We start from the raw sequence: 20,761 nt of genomic DNA, 5'->3' as shown, positions 1-20,761 counted from the left end.
ATCAGTTATTTAAATTTCCTAATTAACTTCCTTGATGATCTACGTTTGGAGAAGTAGTGGATGACATTTAGTTGCCAAACACACCTGTTGTAGCTTTGGTCACAATAAGATTAACAGGTAAATGTTTAAAACAAATTAAACTATTACTGCAGATTGGCTATAAACAACTAAAATATTCTCTAAATGTACTGTGTCCTGTTCATGCTACAAAAAAGGGCTTACGAGCACTGAATAAGGGGACACAAATACTTACATTGTAATTTTACTTAAACAAGCATATATGTCATGCAACTTCAATTATGCATTGTGAACCTCAAAAGATATCATCGTATTAAGCAAAAACAAAACTTAAACTATTTGGTCAATATTTCAAATTAAGTAATTTCAAATAAATTAAGCCTTTGTGATACTTTGTTCAAATTGTGATTTACAAGTATGATTCTTCATAACTTCAGATAAGAAATTAAATTGTATTCACCAAAAATACAAAACCAAATATCTGAAATACACAAAGAAAACCCCGCCCAATCTACAGTAGCACTATCATTTACAAATCTTATACTCTTTTAATTCAAACCAATCCTCGTTCAAAATATGTTTGTTTTTCTACCTTAACATGATTAATAAGCCAAATCGGACCTGCAAGAAAGCATACCTAACTGGCATTTTCATCTCTTTACAGGGGTATATTTCCCATGATTCCAGAACATCTTTCCTAAATGATCCAAATTTGAGAGAATCTGTTGAAATTATGGTTTCGGGCAAAATCATGACCTTTATGAATTGACATGTTAACATCTTTATGTTCACACATAAGACGGTGATACTATGAGTGTAAGTAAAGACTGAACAATGTTTAAAGCAAAATAATGAAATAGAGAACATTCTAAGCAAATCTGGATCATTAGAATAATTGGAGAAGTATTTGTTGTTAAAACAGACTTAGCTATGAATAGAGAAACAAGTTTGAAGAGGGAGACACCAGGAGAATCACAAGAACAATCCAACATAAACAACATGAAAATGAATATTGAAGCAAAAATAGAAATCAACTTGCAGAAAATTATAATTGACATGATGTGTCTGACGGATGGAAAAGTTATAGTAGTGGAACGATTTGGAACAGTTAACATATTTACTTCTGATGGCAAACTCCAGAAACAATTACCAATACCTGGTGAAGCGAGGAGTGTCACACAGATCAATCAGAAAACTATAGCTATAACTTATCATAATGAGAAAGCCATTAAGATCATTAATATGGAGAATGAAACAGTTACCAAAGTTATCAAGTTAGACAAAGTATGCAGCGGTTTATCATTCTCAAATAATTCTCTGGCTGTAGGTTTGGATGATAATGAAATTCGTATGATAGACTTAGAAGGAAACACAGTGAATTCAATACAAGTTGAGAGTAAATCAACACTGTTTATCCTTGTTTACTGTAATAACAAAATCATCTATCTTGACTATCTTGATGGAGCAGTATACTGTCATGATGAATCAGGTAAACATATCTGGCGATATACACAGGATTTATCCTCACCATACGGACTTTGTTCAGATACTTATGGTAACATTATTGTAGCGAACTATTACTCTAATAGAATAGTAGTTATATCAAAAGATGGACAGAATAGTAAAGTACTGATTAGTCAGGAGGATGGACTGGTTCGACCTCAATGTATTTGTTTTAAACATGATGAGTCGTCAGGTTTTATTTGTGATGAAAGGGGTACATACTTGGCAAAATTCAAATTAACTCCTTAATAACATATTCATACAGAAATCATATGGTATTATACCTCTATGAAGCTACAAAATTAAATATAAATAAATTTAGCTTATATCTAGTAACAGCAAATTAAATTGCGCCTGTTTAGGTTATACTGGACCAAAATTCGTGAGACCTTAACGAAATGTGACCTCTGCAAATGCACGGCCACCGCACGTAGAAATCATACTTTATTGCTGACGTCATTGCAGTGTAAAATTTAAGGAATGCATTACCAGTCAGAAACCAGATGGAAAACCAAGCATAACTAGGGTAATATAAAACAATACGTAATATGCAAATGAGTATGCCTAGTCAATACCCATTGCTCTTCATCTTTGTTATTATTTTGGCTTGCCAACCTTTTTGATCTGAGCATCATTTAGACGAAACGCGCGTCTGGCGTATCAAATTATAAGCTTGGTACCTCTTGATAGCTATTTTTTGTGTTTCTCTGTCCTGTTTGTTGTTTCATTTATTTGTATTGTAGTCCTGTCATATAATGTAATAAATGGAAAACGGGAGACGGAAATATTTTGTATATACACCTCAATCATTATGCCAGATGTTTTGTGGAATTATACCCCACTAAAGAAGTACATGTTTTAAAGCTTGTGTTAGAGAGCACCTAAACTGTAATATCTATCATACCGCACTCTAGGAGTGCAGATTATGACGTTTTAGAGCACCTCAATTATAATAGATAAAAAAAGATATTGTATGAGTGCCAATGAGGCAACTCTCCATTCAAGTCACAACTTGAAAAAGAAAAACCATTTTAGGTCAAAGTACGGTCTTCAACATGGACAGTAAGCTATAAAGCGCATAAAACATGACTAGTGTAAAACGTAAAATCACAAAAATATCCCGTAGAAAATTCAAAACGGTAAGTCACTAATCAAATGGCAAAATCAAAAGCTCAAATACATCGAACGAATAGAAAAAACAGCTTTCATATTCCTGACTAAGTAAAGGCATTTTCTGATGTAGAAAATAGTGGATTGAATCTGGTTTTTTAATGTTAAAACGAAAAATTCAACGGATTAATCTATATAAGAAACTAGAAACACTAATGAAACACATCCACCATCGACACTTTCTGAACATTTGGTTCCTGGCTAAGGACAGTTGCAAACAAATACAGCGGTTTTTTAACGTTTTAATAGATACCAACCGTCACCTTTACCCGAAACAATAGTGTAACATCACAACCTAGAAATACACTATAAAATATCTATTGAAACGGATAAATTCAATCAAAAGACATATTAACACAAGTGAACATATACTGAACGAAGACACAAAGTGAATACAGAACCAATAAATAAAGGGTTGAATAAATAAAGGCAACAGTGGTATACCGCTTTGAGATCTTAAATAATTTCAGAGTCAACCATAACCTTGAACATATAACCTTGCCGCGAAATACAATAATGTACACAGGAAAAAGAATATCATTTTGTTGTGAGGTATGTATTATTTCATTACATTGTATTCTGTTTTTGGATTGTTAACTTTTAGGTAATAAAATTCGTCAGGGCCTGGTTTGAGAATTGAGAAGGCGAATGTACCGATACAGGCTCCAAATATCCTCCTTTATACGCCGTACATCATGGTGGTGATCCTTATAAAAGATGCCTATACGGAGACAAGAAATGAGGAATTAAGGTATACAGTATAAATGGAAAACGGATTTTTATTATATACACCTAAATCATAATGCCAGATTTTCTTTTTAATTATACCCCACTCAAGGAGTACAGGTTATAAAGCTTGTGTTGGAGAACATCTATCAAATTCCTTTGTTTCATTATACTCCACTTTAGATGTTAAATTTAAATATATTGATTGGAACACAGATTAAGCATGTATAAGAGAGCCCCTCTATCATAATGCCTGAACAGGGTCGAAAGATTCCAGAGGGACAGTCAAACTCATAGATAAGAAATAAAATGACAATGCAATGGCTAAAAAATAATACAAATATTAAAAAATAGACAAATAATGGTACACAATAATGACCACAAAACACTAATGACTAGGCAACACGAGCCCAACCAAAGGCCTGAGATATCTCAGCTGATTCGGAAGGGGCAGCATGTCCTACTCCACATGTGGCACCCGTCGTGATACTTTTGTTATTTCAAATCTTGTTAATAGTCTAACTCAGTTGCAATAGTGAAAAATAGAGAAGGGCACATAAGGAACATATCTGATATCATTTGTGAAACGATAATTCTATTTCTCTCAATGCTTTTCAACTTTGTACTTGTTTGGCTTTATAACTATTTTGATCTGAGCGTCACTGATGAGTCTTATGTAGACGAAACGCGCGACTGTCTAGTGGTCAGTAGGTTCATTACATATAATGGTACAGGTTGATCATTGTCCAGTGGTCGGTAGGTTCATTACATATAATGGTACAGGTTGATCAGTGTCCAGTGGTCGGTAGGTCCATTACATATAATGGTACAGGTTAATCAGTGTCCAGTGATCGGTAGGTTCATTACATATAATGGTAAAGATTGATCAGTGTCCAGTGGTCGGTAGGTTCATAACATATAATGGTACCGGTTGATCAGTGTCCAATGGCCGGTAGGTTCATTACATATAATGGTACGGGTTGATCAGTGTCCAGTGGTCGGTAGGTTCATTAAATATATAATGGTACAGGTTGATCAGTGTCAAGCTGTCGGTAGGTTCATCACAGATAATGGAACAGGTTGATCAGTGTCCAGTAGTCGGTAGGTTCATTATATATAATGGTACAGGTTGATCAGTGTCCAGTAGTCGGTAGGTTCATTATATATAATGGTACAGGTTGATCAGTGTCCAGTAGTCGGTAGGTTCATTACATATAATGGTACAGGTTGATCAGTGTCCAGTAGTCGGTAGGTTCATTACATATAATGGGCCAGACTATCAGTGTCTATTGGTCGGTAGGTTCATTACATATAATGGTACAGGTTGATCAGTGTCCAGTGGCCAGTAGGTGTATTACATATAATGGTACAGGTTGATCAGTGTCTAGTGATAGGTAGGTTCATTACATATAATGGTACAGGTTGATCAGTGTCCAGTGGTCGGTAGGTTCATTACATATAATGGTACAGGTTGATCATTGTCCAGTGGTCGGTAGGTGTATTACATATAATGGTACAGGTTGATTAGTGTCCAGTGGTCGGTAGGTTCATTAAATATATAATGGTACAGGTTGATCAGTGTCAAGTGGGTGGTAGGTTCATTACATATAATGATACAGGTTGATCAGTGTCCAGTGGTCGGTAGGTTCATTACATATAAGGGTACAGATTGATCAGTGTCCAGTGGTCGGTAGTTTCATTACATATAATGGTACCGGTTGATCAGTGTCCAATGGCCGGCAGGTTCATAACAGATAATGGTACAGGTTGATCAGTGTCCAGTGGTCGGTAGGTTCATTACATATAATGGTACAGGTTGATCATTGTCCAGTGGGTGGAATGTTAATAACATATAATGGTACAGGTTAATCAGTTTCCAGTGGTCGGTAGGTTCATTACATATAATGGTACGGGTTGTTCAGTGTCCAGTGGTCGGTAGGTTCATTACATATAACGGTACAGGTTGATCAGTGTCCAGTGGGTGGTTGGTTCATAACAGTGGGTGGTTGGTTCATAACAGTGGGTGGTTGGTTCATAACATATAATGGAACAGGTTGCTCAGTGACCGGTGGTCGGTAGGTTCATTACATATAAAGGTACAGGTTGATCAGTGTGCAGTGGTTGGTAGGTACATTACATATAATGGTACAGGTTGATCAGTGTCCAGTAGTCGGTAGGTTCATTACATATAAGGGTACAGGTTGATCAGTGTCCAGTGGTCGGTAGGTTAATTATATATAATGGTACACGTTGATCAGTTCCAGTAGTCGGTAGGTTCATTACATATAATGGGCCAGGTTAATCAGTGTCCAGTAGTCGGTAGGTTCATTACATATAATGGGCCAGGTTAATCAGTGTCCAGTGGTCGGTAGGTTCACAACATATAATAGTACAGGTTGATCAGTGTCCAGTGGTCGGTAGGTTCGTTACATATAATGGCGCAGGTTGATCAGTGGCCAGTGGTCGGTAGGTTCATAACATATAATAGTACAGGTTGATCAGTGGCCAGTGGTCGGTAGGTTCATAACATATAATAGTACAGGTTGATCAGTGGCCAGTGGTCGGTAGGTTCATAACATATAATAGTACAGGTTGATCAGTGTCCAGTGGTCGGTAGGTTCATTACATATAATGGGCCAGGTTTATCAGTGTCTAGTGGTCGGTAGGTTCATTACATATAATGGGCCAGGTTAAATAGTGTCCAGTGGTCGGTAGGTTCATTACATATTATGGTACAGGTTGATCAGTATCCAGTGGTCAGTAGGTGTATTACATATAATGGTACAGGTTGATCAGTGTCCAGTGATAGGTAGGTTCATTACATATAATGGAACAGGTTGATCATTGTCCAGTGGTCGGTAGGTTCATTACATATAATGGTACAGGTTGATCAGTGTCCAGTGGTCGGTAGGTTCATTACATATAATGGTACAGGTTGACCAGTGTCAAGTGGGTGGTAGGTTCATTACATATAATGATACAGGTTGATCAGTGTCCAGTGGTCGGTAGGTTCATTACATATAAGGGTACAGGTTGATCAGTGTCCAGTGGTCGGTAGTTTCATTACATATAATGGTACCGGTTGATCAGTGTCCAGTGGTCGGTAGGTTCATTACACATAATGGTACCGGTTGATCAGTGTCGAGTGGTCGGTAGGTTCATTACATATAATAGTACACGTTGATCAGTGTCCAGTGGTCGGTAGGATCATTACATATAATGGTACAGGTTCATCAGTGTCCACTGGGTGGTAGGTTTATTACATATAATAGTACAGGTTGATCAGTGTCCAGTGGTCGGTAGGTTCATTACATATAATGGTACAGCTTGAGCAGTGTCCAGTGGTCGGTAGGTTCATTACATATAATAGTACAGGTTGATCAGTGTCCAGTGGTCGGTAGGTTAATTATATATAATGGTACAGGTTGATCAGTGTCCAGTGGGTGGTAGGTTCATAACATATAATAGTACAGGTTGATCAGTGTCCAGTGGTCGGTAGGTTCATTACATATAATGGAACAGGTTGATCAGTGTCCAGTGGTCGGTAGGTTCACAACATATAATAGTACAGGTTGATCAGTGTCCAGTGGTCGGTAGGTTCGTTACATATAATGGCGCAGGTTGATCAGTGGCCAGTGGTCGGTAGGTTCATAACATATAATAGTACAGGTTGATCAGTGTCCAGTGGTCGGTAGGTTCATAACATATAATAGTACACGTTAATCAGTGTCCAGTGGTCGGTAGGTTCATTACATATAATGGTACAGGTTGAGCAGTGTCCAGTGGGTGGTAGGTTCATTACATATAATAGTACAGGTTGATCAGTGTCCGGTCGTCGGTAGGTTCATTACATATAATGGTACAGGTTGATCAGTGTCCAGTGGTCGGTAGGTTCACAACATATAATAGTACAGGTTGATCAGTGTCCAGTGGTCGGTAGGTTCGTTACATATAATGGTGCAGGTTGATCATTGGCCAGTGGTCGGTAGGTTCATAACATATAATAGTACAGGTTGATCAGTGTTTAGTGGTCGGTAGGTTCACAACATATAATAGTACAGGTTGATCAGTGTCCAGTGGTCGGTAGGTTCGTTACATATAATGGCGCAGGTTGATCAGTGTCCAGTGGTCGGAAGGTTCATTACAAATAATGGTACAGGTTGATCAGTGTCCAGTGGTCGGTAGGTTCATAACATATAATAGTACAGGTTGACCAGTGTCCAGTGGTCGGTAGTTTCATTACATATAATGGTACAGGTTGATCAGTGTCCAGTGGTCGGTAGGTTCACAACATATAATAGTACAGGTTGATCAGTGTCCAGTGGTCGGTAGGTTCGTTACATATAATGGTGCAGGTTGATCATTGGCCAGTGGTCGGTAGGTTCATAACATATAATAGTACAGGTTGATCAGTGTTTAGTGGTCGGTAGGTTCACAACATATAATAGTACAGGTTGATCAGTGTCCAGTGGTCGGTAGGTTCGTTACATATAATGGCGCAGGTTGATCAGTGTCCAGTGGTCGGAAGGTTCATTACAAATAATGGTACAGGTTGATCAGTGTCCAGTGGTCGGTAGGTTCATAACATATAATAGTACAGGTTGATCAGTGTCCAGTGGTCGGTAGGTTCATTACATACAATGGTACAGGTTGGTCAGTGTCCAGTGGTCGGTAGGTTCATTACATATAAAAGTACAGGTTGTTCAGTGTCCAGTGGGTGGTAGGTTCATTACATATAATAGTACAGGTTGATCAGTGTCCAGTGGGTGGTAGGTTCATTACATATAATAGTACACGTTGATCAGTGTCCAGTGGTCGGTAGGTTTCATTACATATAAGGGTACAGGTTGATCAGTTTCCAGTGGTCGGTAGGTTCATAACATATAATAGTACAGGTTGATCAGGGTCCAGTGGTCGGTAGGTTCATTACATACAATGGTACAGGTTGATCAGTGTCAAGTGGGTGGTAGGTTAATTACATATAATGGTACAGGTTAATCAGTGTCCAGTGGTCGGTAGGTTCATTACATATAATAGTACAGGTTGATCAGTGTCCAGTGGTCGGTATGTTCATTACATATAATAGTACAGGTTGATCAGTGTCCAGTGGTCGGTAGGTTCATTACATATAATAGTACAGGTTGATTAGTGTTCAGTGGTCAGTAGGTTCATAACAGATAATACTATAGGTTGATCAGTGTCCAGTGGTCGGTAGGTTCACAACATATAATAGTACAGGTTGCTCAGTGTCCATTGGGTGGTAGGTTCATAACATATAATGGTACAGGTTGATCAGTGTCCAGTGGTCGGTAGGTTCATAACATATAATAGTACAGGTTGATCAGTGTCCGGTGGTCGGTAGGTTCATTACATATAATGGTACAGGTTGATCAGTGTCCAGTGGTCGGTAGGTTCACAACATATAATAGTACAGGTTGTTCAGTGTCCAGTGGGTGGTAGGTTAATTACATATAATGGTACAGGTTAATCAGTGTCCAGTGGTCGGTAGGTTCATTACATATAATAGTACAGGTTGATCAGTGTTCAGTGGTCAGTAGGTTCATAACAGATAATACTATAGGTTGATCAGTGTCCAGTGGTCGGTAGGTTCACAACATATAATAGTACAGGTTGATCAGTGTCCATTGGGTGGTAGGTTCATAACATATAATTGTACAGGTTGATCAGTGTCCAGTGGTCGGTAGGTTCATTACATATAATAGTACAGGTTGATCAGTGTTCAGTGGTCAGTAGGTTCATAACAGATAATACTATAGGTTGATCAGTGTCCAGTGGTCGGTAGGTTCACAACATATAATAGTACAGGTTGATCAGTGTCCATTGGGTGGTAGGTTCATAACATATAATGGTACAGGTTGATCAGTGTCCAGTGGTCGGTAGGTTCACAACATATAATAGTACAGGTTGATCATTGTCCAGTGGTCGGTAGGTTCGTTACATATAATGGTGCAGGTTGATCATTGGCCAGTGGTCGGTAGGTTCATAACATATAATAGTACAGGTTGATAAGTGTTTAGTGGTCGGTAGGTTCACAACATATAATAGTACAGGTTGATCAGTGTCCAGTGGTCGGTAGGTTCGTTAAATATAATGGCGCAGGTGTATCAGTGTCCAGTGGTCGGAAGGTTCATTACAAATAATGGTACAGGTTGATCAGTGTCCAGTGGTCGGTAGGTTCATAACATATAATAGTACAGGTTGATCAGTGTCCAGTGGTCGGTAGGTTCATTACATATAATGGTACAGGTTGGTCAGTGTCCAGTGGTCGGTAGGTTCATTACATATAAAAGTACAGGTTGTTCAGTGTCCAGTGGGTGGTAGGTTCATTACATATAATAGTACAGGTTGATCAGTGTCCAGTGGGTGGTAGGTTCATTACATATAATAGTACACGTTGATCAGTGTCCAGTGGTCGGTAGGTTTCATTACATATAAGGGTACAGGTTGATCAGTTTCCAGTGGTCGGTAGGTTCATAACATATAATAAAACAGGTTGATCAGGGTCCAGTGGTCGGTAGGTTCATTACATACAATGGTACAGGTTGATCAGTGTCAAGTGGGTGGTAGGTTAATTACATATAATGGTACAGGTTAATCAGTGTCCAGTGGTCGGTAGGTTCATTACATATAATAGTACAGGTTGATCAGTGTCCAGTGGTCGGTATGTTCATTACATATAATAGTACAGGATGATCAGTGTCCAGTGGTCGGTAGGTTCATTACATATAATAGTACAGGTTGATTAGTGTTCAGTGGTCAGTAGGTTCATAACATATAATACTATAGGTTGATCAGTGTCCAGTGGTCGGTAGGTTCACAACATATAATAGTACAGGTTGATCAGTGTCCATTGGGTGGTAGGTTCATAACATATAATTGTACAGGTTGATCAGTGTCCAGTGGTCGGTAGGTTCATAACATATAATAGTACAGGTTGATCAGTGTCCGGTGGTCGGTAGGTTCATTACATATAATGGTACAGGTTGATCAGTGTCCAGTGGTCGGTAGGTTCACAACATATAATAGTACAGGTTGATCAGTGTCCAGTGGTCGGTAGGTTCCTTACATATAATGGTTCAGGTTGATCAGTGGCCAGTGGTCGGTAGGTTCATAACATATAATAGTACAGGTTGATCAGTGTCCAGTGGTCGGTAGGTTCATAACATATAATAGTACACGTTGATCAGTGTCCAGTGGTCGGTAGGTTCATTACATATAATGGTACAGGTTGATCAGTGTCCAGTGCGTGGTAGGTTCATTACATATAATAGTTTAGGTTGATCAGCGTCCGGTGGTCGGTAGGTTCATTACATATAATGGTACAGGTTGATCAGTGTCCAGTGGTCGGTAGGTTCACAACATATAATAGTACAGGTTGATCAGTGTCCATTGGTCGGTAAGTTCGTTACATATAATGGTGCAGGTTGATCAGTGGCCAGTGGTCGGTAGGTTCATAACATATAATAGTACAGGTTGATCAGTGTCCAGTGGTCGGTAGGTTCATAACATATAATGGTACAGGTTGATCAGTGTCCAGTAGTCGGTAAGTTCATTACATATAATGGTACAGGTTGATCAGTGTCCAGTGGTCGGTAGGTTCATAACATATAATAGTACAGGTTGATCAGTGTCCAGTGGTTGGTAGGTTCATTACATATAATGGTACAGGTTGATCAGTGTCCGAGGGTGGTAGGTTTGTTACATATAATAGTACAGGTTGATCAGTGTCCAGTGGTCGGTAGGTTCATTACATATAATGGTACAGGTTGATCAGTGTCCAGTGGTCGGAAGGTTCATTACAAATAATGGTACAGGTTGATCAGTGTCCAGTGGTCGGTAGGTTCATAACATATAATAGTACAGGTTGATCAGTGTCCAGTGGTCGGTAGGTTCATTACATATAATGGTACAGGTTGATCAGTGTCCAGTGGTCGGTAGGTTCATTACATATAAAAGTACAGGTTGTTCAGTGTCCAGTGGGTGGTAGGTTCATTACATATAATAGTACAGGTTGATCAGTGTCCAGTGGGTGGTAGGTTCATTACATATAATAGTACACGTTGATCAGTGTCCAGTGGTCGGTAGGTTCATTACATATAAGGGTACAGGTTGATCAGTGTCCAGTGGTCGGTAGGTTCATAACATATAATAGTACAGGTTGATCAGGGTCCAGTGGTCGGTAGGTTCATAACATATAATGGTACAGGTTGATCAGTGTCCAGTAGTCGGTAAGTTCATTACATATAATGGTACAGGTTGATCAGTGTCCAGTGGTCGATAGGTTCATAACATATAATAGTACAGGTTGATCAGTGTCCAGTGGTTGGTAGGTTCATTACATATAATGGTACAGGTTGATCAGTGTCCGAGGGTGGTAGGTTTGTTACATATAATAGTACAGGTTGATCAGTGTCCAGTGGTCGGTAGGTTCATTACATATAATGGTACAGGTTGATCAGTGTCCAGTGGTCGGAAGGTTCATTACAAATAATGGTACAGGTTGATCAGTGTCCAGTGGTCGGTAGGTTCATAACATATAATAGTACAGGTTGATCAGTGTCCAGTGGTCGGTAGGTTCATTACATATAATGGTACAGGTTGATCAGTGTCCAGTGGTCGGTAGGTTCATTACATATAAAAGTACAGGTTGTTCAGTGTCCAGTGGGTGGTAGGTTCATTACATATAATAGTACAGGTTGATCAGTGTCCAGTGGGTGGTAGGTTCATTACATATAATAGTACACGTTGATCAGTGTCCAGTGGTCGGTAGGTTCATTACATATAAGGGTACAGGTTGATCAGTGTCCAGTGGTCGGTAGGTTCATAACATATAATAGTACAGGTTGATCAGGGTCCAGTGGTCGGTAGGTTCATTACATATAATGGTACAGGTTGATCAGTGTCATGTGGGTGGTAGGTTAATTACATATGATGGTACAGGTTAATCAGTGTCCAGTGGTCGCTAGGTTCATTACATATAATAGTACAGGTTGATCAGTGTCCAGTGGTCGCTAGGTTCATTACATATAATAGTACAGGTTGATCAGTGTCCAGTGGTCGGTAGGTTCATTACATATAATGGTACAGGTTGATCAGTGTCCAGTGGTCGGTAGGTTCATTACATATAATAGTACAGGTTGATCAGTGTCTAGTGGTCGGTAGGTTCATTACATATAATAGTACACGTTGATCAGTGTCCAGTGGTCGGTAGGTTCATTACATATAAGGGTACAGGTTGATCAGTGTCCAGTGATCGATAGGTTCATTACATATAATAGTACAGGTTGAGCAGTGTCCAGTGGGTGGTAGATTCATTACATATAATGGTACAGGTTGATCAGTGTCCAGTGGGTGGTAGGTTCATAACATATAATAGTACAGGTTGATCAGTGTCCAGTGGTCGGTAGGTTCATTACATATAATGGTACAGGTTGAGCAGTGTCCAGTGGTCGGTTGGTTCATACCATATAATAGTAAAGGTTGATCAGTGTCCAGTGGTCGGTAGGTTCATTACATATAATAGTACAGGTTGATCAGTGTCCGATGGTCGGTAGGTTCATTACATATAATGGTACAGGTTGAGCAGTGTCCAGTGGTCGGTATGTTCATTACATATAATGGTGCAGGTTGACCAGTGTCAAGTGGGCGGTAGGTTCATAACATATAATGGTACGGGTTGATCAGTGTCCAGTGGTCTGTAGGTTCATTACATATAATAGTACAGGATGATCAGTGTCAAGTGGTCGGTAGGTTCATTGCATATAATAGTACACGTTGATCAGTGTCCAGTGGTCGGTAGGTTCATAACATATAATGGTGCAGGTTGATCAGTGTCAAGTGGGTGGTAGGTTCATAACATATAATGGTACGGGTTGATCAGTGTCCAGTGGTCGGTAGGTTCATTACATATAATAGTACCGGTTGATCAGTGTCCAGCGGTCGGTAGGTTCACAACATATAATAGTACAGGTTGATCAGTGTCCATTGGGTGGTAGGTTCATAACATAAAATGGTACAGGTTGATTAGTGTCCAGCGGTCGGTAGGTTCATAACATATAATAGTACAGGTTGATCAGTGTCCATTGGGTGGTAGGTTCATAACATATAATGGTACAGGTTGATTAGTGTCCAGCGGTCGGTAGGTTCATAACATATCGTAGTACAGGTTGATCAGTGTCCAGTGGTCGGTAGGTTCACAACATATAATAGTACAGGTTGATCAGTGTCAAGTGGTCGGTAGGTTCATTACATATAATAGTACAGGTTGATCAGTGTCTAGTGGTCGGAAGGTTCATTACATATAATGGTACAGGTTGATCAGTGTCCAGTGGTCGGTAGGTTCATAACATATAATAGTACACGTTGATCAGTGTCCAGTGGTCGGTAGGTTCATTACATATAATGGTACAGGTTGAGCAGTGTCTAGTGGGTTGTAGGTTCATTACATATAATAGTACAGGTTGATCAGTGTCCAGTGGTCGGTAGGTTCATTACATATAATGGTACAGGTTGAGCAGTGTCCAGTGGGTGGTAGGTTCATTACATATAATAGTACAGGTTGATCAGTGTCCAGTGGGTGGTGGGTTCATAACATATAATGGTACAGGTTGATCAGTGTCCAGTGGTCGGTAGGTTCATAACATATAATGGTGCAGGTTGACCAGTGTCAAATGGTCGGTAGGTTCATAACATATAATGGTGCAGGTTGACCAGTGTCAAGTGGGTGGTAGGTTCATAACATATAATGGTACAGGTTGATCAGTGTCCAGTGGTCGGTAGGTTCATAACATATAATAGTACAGGTTGATCAGTGTCCGGTGGTCGGTAGGTTCATTACATATAATGGTACAGGTTGATCAGTGTCCAGTGGTCGGTAGGTTCATAACATATAATAGTACAGGTTGATCAGTGTCGAATGGTCGGTAGGTTCATTACATATAATAGTACAGGTTGATCAGTGTTCGGTGGTCGGTAGGTTCATAACATATAATGGTACAGGTTGATCAGTGTCCAGTGGTCGGTAGGTTCATTACATATAATTGTACAGGTTGATCAGTGTCAAGTGGGTGGTAGGTTAATTACATATAATAGTACAGGTTGATCAGTGTCCAGTGGTCGGTAGGTTCATTACATATAATAGTACACGTTGATCAGTGTCCAGTGGTCGGTAGGTTCATAACATATAATGGTGCAGGTTGACCAGTGTCAAGTGGGTGGTAGGTTCATAACATATAATGGTGCAGGTTGATCAGTGTCAAGTGGGTGGTAGATTCATAACATATAATGGTACGGGTTGACCAGTGTCAAGTGGGTGGTAGATTCATTACATATAATGGTGCAGGTTGATCAGTGTCCAGTGGTCGGTAGGTTCACAACATATAATAGTACAGGTTGATCAGTGTCCAGTGGTCGGTAGGTTCCTTACATATAATGGTTCAGGTTGATCAGTGTCCAGTGGTCGGTAGGTTCATAACATATAATAGTACACGTTGATCAGTGTCCAGGGGTCGGTAGGTTCATTACATATAATGGTACAGGTTGAGCAGTGTCCAGTGCGTGGTAGGTTCATTACATATAATAGTTTAGGTTGATCAGCGTCCGGTGGTCGGTAGGTTCATTACATATAATGGTACAGGTTGATCAGTGTCAAGTGGTCGGTAGGTTCACAACATATAATAGTACAGGTTGATCAGTGTCTATTGGTCGGTAAGTTCGTTACATATAATGGTGCAGGTTGATCAGTGGCCAGTGGTCGGTAGGTTCATAACATATAATAGTACAGGTTGATCAGTGTCCAGTGGTCGGTAGGTTCATAACATATAATGGTACAGGTTGATCAGTGTCCAGTAGTCGGTAAGTTCATTACATATAATGGTACAGGTTGATCAGTGTCCAGTGGTCGGTAGGTTCATAACATATAATAGTACAGGTTGATCAGTGTCCAGTGGTCGGTAGGTTCATTATTTATAATGGTACAGGTTGATCAGTGTCCGAGGGTGGTAGGTTTGTTACATATAATAGTACAGGTTGATCAGTGTCCAGCGGTCGGTATGTTCATTACATATAATGGTGTCCAGTGGTCGGTAGGTTCATAACATATAATAGTACAGGTTGATCAGTGTCCAGTGGGCGGTAGGTTCATAACATATAATAGTACAGGTTGATCAGTGTCTAGTTGTCGGTAGGTTTGTTACATATAATGGTACAGGTTGACCAGTGTCCAGTGGTCGGTAGGTTCATAACATATAATAGTACAGGTTGATCAGTGTCCAGTGGTCGGTAGGTTCATAACATATAATAGTACAGGTTGATCAGTGTCCAGTGGTCGGTAGGTTCATAACATATAATAGTACAGGTTGATCAGTGTCCAGTGGGAGGTAGGTTCATAACATATAATAGTACAGGTTGATCAGTGTCCAGTGGTCGGTAGGTTCATAACATATAATAGTACAGGTTGAGCAGTGTCCAGTGGTCGGTAGGTTCATTACATATAATAGTACACGTTGATCAGTGTCCAGTGGTCGGTAGGTTCATAACATATAATGGTGCAGGTTGACCAGTGTCAAGTGGGTGTTAGATTCATTACATATAATGGTGCAGGTTGATCAGTGTCCAGTGGTCGGTAGGTTCACAACATATAATAGTACAGGTTGATCAGTGTCCAGTGGGTGATAGGTTCATTAAATATAATAGTACAGGTTGATCAGTGTCCAGTGGTCGGTAGGTTCATATCATATAATAGTACAGGTTGATCAGTGTCCAGTGGGCGGTAGGTTCTTAACATATAATAGTACAGGTTGATCAGTGTCCAGTGGTCGGTAGGTTCATAACATATAATAGTACAGGTTGAGCAGTGTCCAGTGGTCGGTAGGTTCATTACATATAATAGTACACGTTGATCAGTGTCCAGTGGTCGGTAGGTTCATAACATATAATGGTGCAGGTTGACCAGTGTCAAGTGGGTGGTAGGTTCATAACATATAATGGTGCAGGTTGATCAGTGTCAAGTGGGTGGTAGATTCATAACATATAATGGTACGGGTTGACCAGTGTCAAGTGGGTGGTAGATTCATTACATATAATGGTGCAGGTTGATCAGTGTCCAGTGGTCGGTAGGTTCACAACATATAATAGTACAGGTTGATCAGTGTCTAGTGGTCGGTAGGTTCCTTACATATAATGGTTCAGGTTGATCAGTGTCCAGTGGTCGGTAGGTTCATAACATATAATAGTACACGTTGATCAGTGTCCCGGGGTCGGTAGGTTCATTACATATAATGGTACAGGTTGAGCAGTGTCCAGTGCGTGGTAGGTTCATTACATATAATAGTTTAGGTTGATCAGCGTCCGGTGGTCGGTAGGTTCATTACATATAATGGTACAGGTTGATCAGTGTCAAGTGGTCGGTAGGTTCACAACATATAATAGTACAGGTTGATCAGTGTCTATTGGTCGGTAAGTTCGTTACATATAATGGTGCAGGTTAATCAGTGGCCAGTGGTCGGTAGGTTCATAACATATAATAGTACAGGTTGATCAGTGTCCAGTGGTCGGTAGGTTCATAACATATAATGGTACAGGTTGATCAGTGTCCAGTAGTCGGTAAGTTCATTACATATAATGGTACAGGTTGATCAGTGTCCAGTGGTCGGTAGGTTCATAACATATAATAGTACAGGTTGATCAGTGTCCAGTGGTCGGTAGGTTCATTACATATAATGGTACAGGTTGATCAGTGTCCGAGGGTGGTAGGTTTGTTACATATAATAGTACAGGTTGATCAGTGTCCAGTGGTCGGTATGTTCATTACATATAATGGTGCAGGTTGACCAGTGTCCAGTGGGTGGTAGGTTCATAACATATAATGGTACAGGTTGATCAGTGTCCAGTGGTCGGTAGGTTCATTACATATAATTGTACAGGTTGATCAGTGTCAAGTGGGTGGTAGGTTAATTACATATAATAGTACAGGTTGATCAGTGTCCAGTGGTCGGTAGGTTCATTACATATAATGGTGCAGGTTGACCAGTGTCAAGTGGGTGGTAGGTTCATAACATATAATGGTGCAGGTTGATCAGTGTCAAGTGGGTGGTAGATTCATAACATATAATGGTACGGGTTGATCAGTGTCAAGTGGGTGGTAGATTCATAACATATAATAGTACACGTTGATCAGTGTCAAGTGGGTGGTAGGTTCATAACATATAATGGTGCAGGTTGATCAGTGTCAAGTGGTGGTAGATTCATAACATATAATAGTACACGTTGATCAGTGTCCAGTGGTCGGTAGGTTCATAACATATAATGGTGCAGGTTGACCAGTGTCAAGTGGGTGGTAGGTTCATAACATATAATGGTGCAGGTTGATCAGTGTCAAGTGGGTGGTAGGTTCATAACATATAATGGTGCAGGTTGATCAGTGTCAAGTGGGTGGTAGGTTCATAACATATAATAGTACAGGTTGATCAGTGTCAAGTGGGTGGTAGGTTCATAACATATAATGGTGCAGGTTGATCAGTGTCAAGTGGGTGGTAGGTTCATAACATATAATAGTACAGGTTGATCAGTGTCCAGTGGTCGGTAGGTTCATAACATATAATAGTACAGGTTGATCAGTGTCCAGTGGGCGGTAGGTTCATAACATATAATAGTACAGGTTGATCAGTGTCTAGTTGTCGGTAGGTTTGTTACATATAATGGTACAGGTTGACCAGTGTCCAGTGGTCGGTAGGTTCATAACATATAATAGTACAGGTTGATCAGTGTCCAGTGGTCGGTAGGTTCATAACATATAATAGTACAGGTTGATCAGTGTCCAGTGGTCGGTAGGTTCATAACATATAATAGTACAGGTTGATCAGTGTCCAGTGGGAGGTAGGTTCATAACATATAATAGTACAGGTTGATCAGTGTCCAGTGGTCGGTAGGTTCATAACATATAATAGTACAGGTTGAGCAGTGTCCAGTGGTCGGTAGGTTCATTACATATAATAGTACACGTTGATCAGTGTCCAGTGGTCGGTAGGTTCATAACATATAATGGTGCAGGTTGACCAGTGTCAAGTGGGTGTTAGATTCATTACATATAATGGTGGAGGTTGATCAGTGTCCAGTGGTCGGTAGGTTCACAACATATAATAGTACAGGTTGATCAGTGTCCAGTGGGTGATAGGTTCATTAAATATAATAGTACAGGTTGATCAGTGTCCAGTGGTCGGTAGGTTCATATCATATAATAGTACAGGTTGATCAGTGTCCAGTGGGCGGTAGGTTCTTAACATATAATAGTACAGGTTGATCAGTGTCCAGTGGTCGGTAGGTTCATAACATATAATAGTACAGGTTGAGCAGTGTCCAGTGGTCGGTAGGTTCATTACATATAATAGTACACGTTGATCAGTGTCCAGTGGTCGGTAGGTTCATAACATATAATGGTGCAGGTTGACCAGTGTCAAGTGGGTGGTAGATTCATTACATATAATGGTGCAGGTTGATCAGTGTCCAGTGGTCGGTAGGTTCACAACATATAATAGTACAGGTTGATCAGTGTCCAGTGGGTGGTAGGTTCATTAAATATAATGGTACAGGTTGATCAGTGTCCAGTGGGTGATAGGTTCATAACATATTATAATGGTACAGGTTGATCAGGGTCCAGTGGTCGGTAGGTTCATTACATATAATGGTACAGGTTGATCAGTGTCAAGTGGATGGTAGGTTAATTACATATAATGGTACAGGTTAATCAGTGTCCAGTGGTCGGTAGGTTGATTACATATAATAGTACAGGTTGATCAGTGTCCAGTGGTCGGTAGGTTCATAACATATAATGGTACAGGTTAATCAGTGTCCAGTGGTCGGTAGGTTTGTTACATATAATGGTACAGGTTGATCAGTGTCCAGTGGTCGGTAGGTTCATTACATATAATAGTACACGTTGATCAGTGTCCAGTGGTCGGTAGGTTCATAACATATAATAGTACAGGTTGATCAGTGTCCAGTGGGTGGTAGGTTCATAACATATTATAATGGTACAGGTTGATCAGGGTCCAGTGGTCGGTAGGTTCATTACATATAATGGTACAGGTTGATCAGTGTCAAGTGGGTGCTAGGTTAATAACATATAATGGTACAGGTTGATCAGTGTCCAGTGGTCGGTACGTTCATTACATATAATGGTACAGGTTGATAAGTGTCCAGTGGTCGGTAGGTTCATTACATATAATAGTACAGGTTGATCAGTCTCCAGTGGTCGGTAGGTTCATAACATATAATGGTACAGGTTGATCAGTGTCTAGTGGTCGGTAGGTTCATTACATATAATGGTACAGGTTGATCAGTGTCCAGTGATCGGTAGGTTCAATACATATAATAGTACAGGTTGAGCAGTGTCCAGTGGGTGGTAGATTCATTACATATAATGGTACAGGTTGATCAGTGTCCAGTGGGTGGTAGGTTTGTTACATATAATAGTACAGGTTGATCAGTGTTTAGTGGTCGGTAGGTTCATTACATATAATAGTACACGTTGATCAGTGTCCAGTGGTCGGTAGGTTCATAACATATAATAGTACAGGTTGATCAGTGTCCAGTGGTCGGTAGGTTCATAACATATAATAGTACAGGTTGATCAGTGTCCAGTGGTCGGTAGGTTTGTTACATATAATAGTACAGGTTGATCAGTGTCCAGTGGTCGGTAGGTTCATAACATATAATAGTACAGGTTGATAAGTGTCCAGTGGTCAGTAGATTCATTACATATAATGGTACAGGTTGATCAGTGTTCAGTAGTCGGTAGGTTCATTACATATAATAGTACAGGTTGATCAGTGTCCAGTGGGTGGTAGGTTCATAACATATAATGGTACAGGTTGATCAGTGTCCAGTGGTCGGTTGGTTCATTACATATAATGGTACAGGTTGAGCAGTGTCCAGTGGTCGGTAGGTTCATTACATATAATGGTACAGGTTGAGCAGTGTCCAGTGGTCGGTAGGTTCATTACATATAATGGTACAGGTTGATAAGTGTCCAGTGGTCGGTAGGTTCATAACATATAATAGTACAGGTTGATCAGTGTCCAGTGGTCGGTAGGTTTGTTACATATAATAGTACAGGTTGATCAGTGTCCAGTGGTCGGTAGGTTCATTACATATAATGGTACAGGTTGAGCATGGCCAGTGGTCGGTAGGTTCATTACATATAATGGTACAGGTTGATAAGTGTCTAGTGGTCGGTAGGTTCATAACATATAATAGTACAGGTTGAGCAGTGTCCATTGGGTGGTAGGTTCATTACATAAAATGGTGCAGGTTGATCATTGTCCAG

The 20,761-nt window shown here is 40.1% G+C and overlaps 1 protein-coding gene across 1 annotated transcript; it reads left to right on the top strand.

Annotated features, from left to right (window-relative positions):
• The first annotated feature begins 2 nt into the window (after window positions 1–2).
• Window positions 3–2,271, top strand: LOC134697938 (uncharacterized). Its single transcript, XM_063560226.1, has 2 exons — window positions 3–117; window positions 683–2,271. Exon 2 carries the CDS (start codon window positions 949–951, stop codon window positions 1,768–1,770), a length of 822 nt encoding a protein of 273 aa, XP_063416296.1. The 5' UTR covers window positions 3–117; window positions 683–948; the 3' UTR covers window positions 1,771–2,271.
• Window positions 2,272–20,761: the final 18,490 nt, after the last annotated feature.

Source organism: Mytilus trossulus, chromosome 1 (assembly GCF_036588685.1).
Source record: "Mytilus trossulus isolate FHL-02 chromosome 1, PNRI_Mtr1.1.1.hap1, whole genome shotgun sequence".
In the NCBI taxonomy this organism is placed as follows: domain Eukaryota; kingdom Metazoa; phylum Mollusca; class Bivalvia; order Mytilida; family Mytilidae; genus Mytilus; species Mytilus trossulus.
The sequence above is the reverse complement of the archived record's forward strand: the minus strand, read 5'-3'. Positions and strand labels throughout refer to the sequence as shown.

What these genes read in the sequence shown, in the direction of transcription:
- LOC134697938 (XM_063560226.1), top strand. Translation starts at nt 949, where the DNA reads ATGAATAGAGAAACAAGTTTGAAGAGGGAGACACCAGGAGAATCACAA.